General features: G+C 37.8%; 1 protein-coding gene across 1 annotated transcript in view; it reads right to left on the bottom strand.

The window, feature by feature from the left end:
• LOC137252164 (uncharacterized) overlaps positions 1-11,004 on the bottom strand; it is a 57,504-nt gene continuing 46,500 nt past the window's right edge. The window contains exon 5 of the mRNA XM_067787504.1: positions 1-2,063. Within this exon, the coding sequence (XP_067643605.1) occupies positions 1,713-2,063 (351 nt within the window). The 3' untranslated portion in view covers positions 1-1,712. The remainder of the gene's footprint in view (positions 2,064-11,004) is intronic.

Here is an 11,004-nt window from a genome sequence, read left to right as displayed (position 1 = left end):
TTGTTCTTATTTAAATTTATACATATATATATATTGTATAAGTATATCAAATTTAAAAAACTATAGTTACAATATATAGTACATTATATACAGATTAATATTATACAAGATACATTATTATACATATGTACATACGTATACGTAGTACACAATTTAAAAAAGGAAACAACAAAAAACAAAAGGCAAAAGGCTTACGACGACAAGGTTTCGGTAGAACTATAACTAATTTAATTTAAATTGATTTGATAGAGTTTCGCATTTAACTTTTCAAACACCAATTTTTTTTAAGTTAATCTTTAATCAAGATCATTACGGATTTCTTGCTGTTATGCAATGTTTAAAAACAATTTTTTTAAATTTAAATGTATGACAAATGCTAAAAATATCACTGTACTTTCTCGAAAAAGAACTTAATTCCCCAACAAGCAAAGTAAAGGAAAAGTAAGTTTTTAACAAGTTTACTGAAATAGATATTAAGTTAACGCTGATTTTTCGTTTACAAAACGTTTGAAAGAAAACGTAAAATAATCGAAATGGAACGTTGGTTAGAAGCTTAAAAATGTAAGCTTACATAAAATTGTATAGAAAGTAATACATTTGGGTTTTGTATATAAAACTAAATCATTAACAAACATTCGGTCTCAACGCTTACAAAAAGATTTTTGAAGAAAATTAAAATTGATTAAATATTGAAAGCGTTTATACTAGAGCTTACGATTTCTACTCGAACGCAAGCGAGGTTTTCGGGGCCCGAGAAATCGAGAACTCGACTTCTCGTGTCTCGAAATACTCGTAAATCTCACGAACTTCTCGACATAAACTTAATTGCTGTATGGACAGTATTTATACACATGGTTTTTTTCACTTGTGATTTTTTTTTTCGTTGATTTTATTGCTTTCCAATGACATTTAACTCAAAACATATTTATTATATATATAATTTTGTTCACAATACTTTATTTTTTTAACGAGACATCGAGAACAAGGCTTCTCGCGATATTCTCGAATCACGAAATACTCGTAATACTCGCGGGTTTCTCGACTTTCAATTCTCGCGAGATTCTCGAATCTCGACATACTCGTAATACTCGCGAGCTCCTCGACTTTCAATTCAGTCGCTGCATTGGCAGTATTCTATACATTTCCCTGTTTTTAGTTGTTGTTTTGTGGAAATTTTAGCTTGTGCTCCAGAAGATATCATAACTCTATATAAAACAACCGATGAATTGATTAATCTGAATCTCGAGAAGCTCGCGAGCCGTTCGAGCCTTACGAGTCATTCGAGATTCGAGAATCTCGTGAGAAGGCGAGACTCGCGAGAAATGTCTTCTCGAACAAGTTCGAGAAATCGTAAGCCCTAGTTTACACTTCACTTATTATATAAACTTACTTAAGTTATTTCAAAAAAAATTTACAGAAATGCCCGTTGGGTCAAGTAACAACTAACATGACTTCGTTACTAAAACCATTTTAAAACACAAACCAACGTTAATTCGTTACGATAGTCTCCTCACAGCTACATTGTCGTTGTGGCTAAAAACTAGAATATAAATCTTAACTATTACCAAAACTTCGTACGAAATACATACATATGTAATGGAAAATTTCTGCTATTCTTATTCAAGATTTTTTAAATAAAATAACTATAAACAAACAAACAAATATTATTTATATGGCAACACCACACCTTTACATTTTTTTGTTGTGGCAGACTACACTGGTATTGTAATTGCATCGAAGCATAAATCATTGAATTCCATCATCGAATCAACAGCAGGCGTTGTTAACAATAAATGGCTTTTAACTTTTATTTTAGTTGTTTTTTGTACAGCAGAGTTCGCAGTTGATTTTTGGGCATTTTTATTGATGCAACTGATTTCTGTATCCCTAGCGATATTTTCCGTATTTGTTTGCGCTGGAGCAACTTCATTTTTGGTATTTGAATTTTCATGTTTAATTTTATGTACATCATATAAAGCTTTATTTATTGTGGCATATGGACAGATTTTACATTTGTATACAATTGAATCGGCGAACTGAGGATGTTTTTGTTGTACATGTTTCTGGAAAGATGGAAAATATATTAATTACAAATGGACCCTACAGACTTTATCCTGCCCGAAAATTGGTTTGCCAACATTCCATACATTCATTCTTCTCTTTATACTATTCTCGCCTTCTTTATCCTTCATTTTTATACCTTTCATGAAAATGAAATGGTATATTAACTTCGTCACGAATCCCAAAATTGGAAGTCCTTAAAGGAAAATAGATAAGCCCACCATTAAGTATACCGAAATAATAGGGATGAAGAGCTGAGTTGATTTAGCCATGTCCGTCTGTCTGTTTGTATGAAAACTAGTCTCACAATTTTTGAGATTTCTTGATAAAATTTGGTGTGTTGGTGTATTTAGGTGTCCGATTAGAAATTTTTCGGAACGGGCCGGATCGGACCACTATAGCATATATCCTCCATACAACCGATTTTTCAGAAAAAGAGGTTTTTTGTCATATCTTCCTCAATTTATCAGATTGAAGCTTCAAACTTCACCGAATGCTTTCGTATATTGAATATATTGTTGTCTGAAAAAATGGATGAGATCGGTTATATATATAGCATCCCCCACAACCGATTATTCAGATAAGAAACTTTTCGTAATTACTGCCCCATTTTAAGAGCTAGAGGCTTCAAATTTCAAAGAATGCTTACGTATATAGCAGATATTGTTGTCTGAAAAAATTGTGACGAATATTAGCGTCACTAAGCTGCTACTAAATAAATGCACAACAACAATAAAGCAGCCACTCTGGTGTACATGAACAAATCAATCGTCATTTACACACATACATACAAGGCAACGAAGAGATATTCACAAACACATGTAGTCATCAGCCGAAGTAGTTACTCACAAATGCTCACGCATATGGCTACAAACTACAAATATACACGTATACAGCTCGTAACCAAGCATGAGCTACAAGAGTTCTAGAAGGTCTGGACTTTTGGAGAAATATGCAGACGAGGCAACAGAGTATAAAAGCAGCGCAAGCTGAGTAATAACGAATCAGCTTGATTTAAACACGCGATTAAATAAAAAATAAATAAAGTAGTCTAATAAAGACCATTTTGCATTACTGAATATTGGAGTTATTTATTCGACAATTTAGCGATTCGAACGTTTTCAGAAAGTTTATAATAACAAGGATTCCCCAAAATTCGTTACAATATATTACATACCCCATATAAACTGTCATTTTTCCCCTTTTTTACGGCTAGAAGCTTCAAATTTCATCAAATACTCAAATTGTAGTCATAGTTTTTACGTGCAGACCACAAAGATGATGATGATTACAAATGGGGTAAGATTATTGTTCAGCCCCATTCATGAAAGGTATGAAGTCCTCGGCACAGGGAGTGCCACGAAATCTCCAAAAAAAAATACCCAAACACAAAATCCCCAAAGAAAAAAAATACCCAAACACATAATCCCCAAATTCAAAATCCCCAAAATCAAAATCCCCAAACACAAAATCCTAGTGCTATGATAAACATCATGACCGTGTAAAAAATAGCAATATCTCTTTCCTCTTTCATTCATTTTTATGTATGTATAACTATATATTCACGTTTTGGCAATGCATATTTTTACTTATCCATATATAGGACTGCTAGTCGCTCTAATTCGAACAAGCTAACAGAAGCGTGTACTACGCAGAAGGACATAAACGTGGTGGTAGCCATGGTCGCACCACAAACCCGGACTTTGCATGGCGTAGCCCAGGGTTATTTGTTATAAGCGCGGCCGAAGGCCGCCTATGCAGAAACTTGGTATGGATTACACTGTGCTACAGTGAAAATACACTCATCAAGTGACCTAGCTAAGATTGTTTATCTAGTCAAGTGTAACACGAAACGGTATTTGAAAAATCCGCTATACCCTCAAATTTTTTTTTATTGTGAAAAAACCGTTATTCCATGCTTGTCGGCACATAAAAGTTCCTAGAGGGGCTATTTTTGAACCGATTTCAATTTTTCCAACGGTTTCGGAAAATTAAATAATGGCATTCTTAATATATAAACAGCAGTTTGTTAGTTTATAAGGTATAAGAAGAATTTTTTCTACTTAAATCTGAAAATTTCGTAAAATTTTTTCGTTTTTTCGAGTCTGACGCCATTTTTTTGGTACAATTCGAAAAACATGCTTTAATTACAACAAATATTATTGTTCTACTATTAATTCTGAGTAAAACTAGACCTTATTTATTGAAAAATCTTAAAAAATGACGAAGTTACAACGCTTTTTCGAAAACAAGAATTTCAACCTTTTTACCACCCACTGCATAGCAACGTATGGTTGACATGCTTGGTCGACCGGTCGACCGGCCAGCGGTAAAACTGCATGATATCACCTCATTATATTATTTTTATTGATTCCATTGTTCTTTGTATACAGAACAATTTAACTTTTTCAAAATAGATTCGAGTTAGAAATGTTTGCTTGATCTTTTTCGTTTAAATGACGAATCATCAGTTTCACGTATAAGTGACCAGCAGTAATTAGCTAACATCCTCACTTGGTTCTTTCCTGCAAACCGTTTTTCAATCGTCAATATCTCTTGATGAAAACGTTCTCCTTGTTCGTCGCTACATTGACCGAAATTGTCTGGGAAAAATTCCAAATGGGAGTGCAAAAAATGAATTTTTATAGACATGGCAATGCTCGTGATCGAGTGCGGACGTTCCGGTACGTTCCGGTAACAAAGCCCGACATCTCGGGAACGATTTATATGACCACATTAAACCTTCTAGGCCATCCCGCCCGGCCAAAGTGCTAGCAGAAGTTTGCTCTACAGCCAAACTGGGAAACAGAAGCCTCTGTAAAGTGTCATATATGTAGCTCAAGGGCATTTGCAGCGTCCTTTTATTTTTGAATTTCTATTGTAGTTTCAGGTTCGACTTTGGTTCCGGTTTAGCTACGGTTGCGTTTTACCCTTTTGGTTCTAGTACTCGGTTCGGTAACAAATTTTGGGCGCGGTTATGGTTGCGTTACGGGTTTCAGTTTCAGTTGTGATTTCGATCCCGTTTATGTCCAGTTTAGGTTTCAGTTCCGGTTCCGATTAAAGTTCCGCTTCTGAATTCGTTCCAAATGTCAGTCCAGTTTCGATTTCTTACCGCTCTCTTCATTTCCTTTTCCCTCCCTTCCTTTTCTTTCCTTTCCCCGGCCCACCCTTTTTTCTTTTTTTGAATTTTTTTTTCTGATTTCGTTCACTTGATGGAGAAAAAATTGAAAATGTGTGCCCTCCGTGTTTACACACGTATGAGAATTAAAAAAAAATATATATATTAAGGAAGTTCAGAATTTTTTGTATTTGATGTTGGAAACGTTGCTATAGCAAATGAAAGCTCGGCCCGTGAAAAACTTTTTATACTCAGCTGAGCAGAGCTCACAGATTATATTAATTTTGTTCGCATATCGATACCCTGTAACGGCATAAACTAATAGAGATAGATATAGACTTCTATATATCAAAATGATCTGGGTGAAAAAAATTCATTTAGCTATGTCCGTCCGTCCCTCCGTCCGTCTGTCCGTTAACACGATAACTTGAGTAAATTTTCAGGTATCTTAATGAAATTTGGTACGTAAGTTCCTGGGCACTCATCTCAGATCGCTGTTTAAAATGAACGAAATCGGACCATAATCACGCCCACTTTTTCGATATCGAAAACTTCGAAAAACCGAAAAAGTGCGATAATTCATTACCAAAGATTGATAAAGCGATGAAAAGCGGTAGGTGGGTTGGCCTTGTGACCCAGAATAGAAAATTAGTAAAATTTTGGACAATGGGGGTGGCACCGCTCACTTTTAAAAGAAGGTAATTTAAAAGTTATGCAAGCTGTAATTTGGCAGTCGTAGAAGATATCATGATGAAATTCCGCAAGAACGGTTCTCCTATTACTGTATGTAGTCTAAATAAAAATTAGCAAAATCGGATAACGAACACGCCCACTTTTAAAAAAAAAAGATTTTAAGTCAAATTTTAACAAAAAAATTAATATCTTTACAGTATGTATATAAGTAAATTATGTTAACATTCAACTCCAGTAATGATATGGTGCAACAAAATACAAAAATAAAAGAAAATTTCAAAATGGTCGTGGCTCCGGCCTTTTCATTTAATTAGTCTAGAATACTTTTAATGCCATAAGTCGAACAAAAATTTACCAATCCTTGTAAAATTTGGTAGGGGCATATATTCTATGACGATAACTGTTTTCTGTAAAAATGGGCGAAATCGGTTGAAGCCACGCCCATTTTTTATACACAGTCGTCTGTCCTTCCGCTCGGCAGTTAACACGATAACTTGAGCAAAAATCGATATATCTTTACTAAACTTGGTTCACGTACTTATCTGAACTCACTTTATCTTGGTATAAAAAAATGGCCGAAATCCGACTATGACCACGCCCACTTTTTCGATATAGAAAATTTCGAGAAATGAAAAAAATGCCATAATTTTATACCAAATACGAAAAGAGGGACGAAAAAGGGTGATTGGATTGGTTTTTCGACGCAAAATATATCTTAAGAAAAAACTTTGTAACATGGGTGTGACACCTACCATATTAAGTAAAAGAAAATGAAAAAGTTCTGCAGGGCGAAATCAAAAGCCCTTGGAATCATGGCAGGGATACTGTTCGCGGTGTTACATACATATATAAATGAATTAGCGGTACCTGACAGATGATGTTCTGGGTCACCCTGGGTCATTTGATACCCATGGCATACAAACACATTCCAGGGTTACCCTAGGTTCATTTTCCTACATGGTGATTTTCCCTTATTATGTCTCCAAAGCTCTCAGCTGAGTATGCAATGTTCGGTTACACCCGAACTTAGCCTTCCTTACTTGTTTTTAATATATTTATTGCATTTTTTTTCAAAGGTTTATGTATGCTGAGTGCTCATATAAAATTGGTAGCGGAAAATGATACGGAGTTAAAAGATCTAATTTTAGATGAATTTACAATAAATTCTCGAAGAATTATACTTACTTAGCAGATTTGCTAATACTCAGAGAATGAGTAATACAATTTAAAATACATCTCTGTAACTAAATAAAGTATGTGGAAAAATACAATTTTGTTGAATCTGAAACTCACTTGGGGGATCACATTTCTAAAGTAATTACACCTTGTACTAACTATTAAATGAATATATCTAATTCAACAAAGTTTTGAATTACTAAATCCTAGACATGGCAGATATTTTAGGAAGCTCTTGCTAAATAAATAAAAATTTTAATGGACTGCTAGAGCTGGGTCTATAAAGCAGGCTTCGCTTTTACCTAGACGTCATTACCTTTATACTTATAAACACGCTATATATGATGAATCTGAAATTAAACAAATATTTTTTTTTTACATTTTTCACATTTCCTTGTTGTTGTGTTAGCAGTGCTTCATATTTCCTCATACTCGCACCCGGGGGTACATTTGTACACATCAATAATTCAATGTCATAACGCCACCTTATTTTGGACATTTACTGAGTCTTTGTACCAACCTCTGCAATAGCAACTATATTCCCTTAACTTATCTTGTTTTGTTGATTTTCCGACAGGGTGGATAAATGATGTATATTGGAATGATTTTCCGTCATCCCATTCTGAATGAAGACACAGCACATACACATAACTAAATATACACAAGCATCAATTTTGACAATACCTGCGCATGTACCTACGAAGTATAAATACAGGACAAACGACAGCAACAGATCAGAACGAAAATCGACACTGATGATGGCACAACGCCGAAGCCGGTTTGTCTCAAAACGAAATTTGATGACTGAAAATCGTTCCAATATACATATTCCCTTAACTTCAACTAACAATTATCAGATGCGAATTACAAATATGAATATGTGACCCGGTCTATGAAAAGGTGGCTTAGGTTAGGTTAGGTTGAACTGGCCGGTCAATGAGGACATCACATAGACTGATTGAATCCGTAGTGTTACCAGAAATTTGTTTTAACGACCAAACTGAAAAACCCTATCAAAAACCAGGACCTATGTTATAAAATAACTCCGTCCTCTTGGCAAATACTAGAAGCTTCCAAGGACTTAAGCCACTTGCTGCTTCTAGATCTGACAGGTGTATCACTCATAATAGCTGGAGTCTTAGCCTGGCAGGTGCAGGGCACGAGCACAGAACGTGCTCGGTCGTTTCCTCCTCCAATCCGCACTTCCTACATCTGCTATCACTGACCAAGCCCAATTTAAGGCATGTGACGCCAGAAGGGAGTGTCCAGTCAGAATACCCGTCATGAACCTACAGTCCTCTTTTTTTAATGATAGAAGGAACTTTGTTAGTCTAAGGTTGTAAGATCTACACATAATCTTCGACACTTTACAGTCCCGCGCTTGAACCCACGCCTTTCCCGCTTGGTCGATCATGTGCACCTCTCGCCTTCACTTAATCTCGCCCAGTCTAATTGGGACGTCTACGGAGCAAGCTTCAAGGGATGCGCCCTTTTTAGCTAGTTCGTCCGCTTTTTCATTCCCATCTATTCCCATATGCCCCGGGACCCAATATAGATGTATGCTTCTCCCTGTCCCGACTCTCTCCAGAGACTGCTTACACTCTAACACGCAATTAAGATACTGTGCTATGTGAGATTATTGCCTTAATTGCTGCTTGACTGTCAATATAAAAGTTAACACGGTTGCAACTTAAGCTATTCTCTTCCAGAGTTTCTACTGATTTGGTTACGGCTAATATTTCCGCTTGGAAAACGCTACAGTAATCCGGCAGCCTGTAGGATCTGCTTATTTCTGGATCAGCACAGTATACCGCAGACCCTACTCCTTCCACTACTTTGGAACCATCTGTGTACACATGTATCGCCTTGTCCGCCATTTGCGCACCCTTGCGCCAACATTCCACCTCAATTGTGTCCTCGAAGCGCAGATAGGGAATCAGGTAGTCTTTCGTCTTGTGATGGTGACCATATGGTCGGCGCTCAAGCTGCCCCGAGGCACCGAGCCTGGTTGCTGTGGTTAATGCTATGTTCTTTGCTACCAGGTCTACAGGTGGAATGTGCAGAATGGCATACGGTGCAGCCGTCGGGGTTGTTTTCAGGGCTCCCGTGATGCTAAGCACCGATAGTCTGCATACCCCCTTTAATTTTTTGAGGTATGTTGTTTTTTGTGTGGCTTTCCACCAAACAAGAACTCCATAGTATAGAATAGGGGTTACAATCGCCGTAAAAATCCAATGAGAAAGATAGGGCGATAAGCCCCACGTACACCCCAGCATTCTTTTACATGCAAGAAGTGCCGTTGAGGCCTTCTTGACCCTCTCCTCCACGTTGAGCTTCCATAACAGCTTACTGTCTATGATGATTCCTAGATATTTTGTGCAAGGTTTCTCCTGTAAGGTCACCCCTCCTAACTTAGGCGTGGTCCAATTTGGGACCTTGTACCTCTTTGTAAACAAGACCATATCCGTCTTCTCCGCATTGACTTTCAACCCGACAGTAGATGCCCAGGTGTGAATATCCCGAAGCGCCCGATCCATCAAAGAACTAATCGTTGGAAGGCACTTTCCACTTATGACAATTGCAACGTCATCTGCGTAAGCCGTAAGTTTTACGGGTCCCTCATCGAATCGCCTGAGCAGTAGGTTGATGACCAGCGTCCACAGCAGAAGTGATAACACCCCTCCCTGCGGCGTGCCTCTGTCCACTGATTTCGTGGCCTCGTACAATTCCCATTGTGATGTAATCTTTCTGCAATTTAACATGCAGCCGATCCATCTGATTAAGGCAGGATGTACTTTAATGTAATTAAGACCATCCATAATCGCCCATTTTGCAACATTATTGAAAGCCCCGACAATGTCCAAGAAGACTCCTAGAGCATACTCCTTATATTCCAGGGATTTCTCTATGCTTATTAGCACCCTATGCAATGCGGTGTCTACCGACTTACCTTTGATGTACGCATGCTGTGTTGGGAAGAGCAGCTTTTCATCCACGTTGGACTTTATGTACACATCTATCAGCCTCTCAAAGGTTTTGAGCAGAAATGATGTTAAGCTAATGGGTCTATAGTCTTTGGGATACACGTGACCGATCTTCCCCGCCTTTGGTAGGAAAGCTACACGAGCAGTTCTCCAAGAGTGCGGTACATGATTCAGCTTTATGCACCCATCGAATATTAGTTTAAGCCATTCCACGACCGCCATACTTGAAACTTGTAGCATGGCCGGGAAATGTTTTCACTGCCAATTCTATCTTGGTATCGGTCACCAAGCCCGGCACTACCAGCTCCGTGATAGAAGTATGAGTGATGTCTTCTGGCTCTTCTAAATCGTCTCCCGATGGGAAATGTGTGTCGAGAAGCACCTCAAGGGATTCCTCACTATTACGTGACCATTCCCCGTTCTCTTTCTTTATTAGCCCCTGGACTATGTTTCCCCTTGCTAGGACTTTTTTCAACCGTGCTGTTTCGCTGGAGCACTCTATGTCCGTACAGACACTTTTCCATGAGTTTCTCTTCGCCCAGGTAATTTCACGCTTATAGATCCTCAGTAGATCCCTGTACTCGTCCCGACACGTTTCGCTTTCCGCGGTGTTTGCGAGCTTAAACATTTCTTTTACCTGTCTTCTTAGAAGACTCAGCTCATTGCCCCACCATGGCGGCTTTGCTTTTCCTCTGAATCTTCTTAGAGGGCAAGGCTTGTTATACGCAGTCATAAGCGTCCTTGTTAGGAACTCATTCGTCTCCTCCAGTTCTTCCACATTGGCAACCTCTTTGGGTTGTCCCAGTTTTGTTTCTACGTGTTTCTGGAATTTAGTCCAGTTCGTTGACCTAGGGTTTCTAAAGGTTCCTCCCTTCTCTACCCTCTTTAGGGGGATGCTGAAGCTGATATACGCATGGTCGGAGAAGGATGGTCTATCAAGAACCATTCAATCATACCTTGATATAGCAGGCT

This window comes from Eurosta solidaginis, chromosome 5 (genome assembly GCF_040869045.1).
Source record: "Eurosta solidaginis isolate ZX-2024a chromosome 5, ASM4086904v1, whole genome shotgun sequence".
Classification (NCBI taxonomy): Eukaryota; Metazoa; Arthropoda; class Insecta; order Diptera; family Tephritidae; genus Eurosta; species Eurosta solidaginis.
The sequence above is the reverse complement of the archived record's forward strand: the minus strand, read 5'-3'. Positions and strand labels throughout refer to the sequence as shown.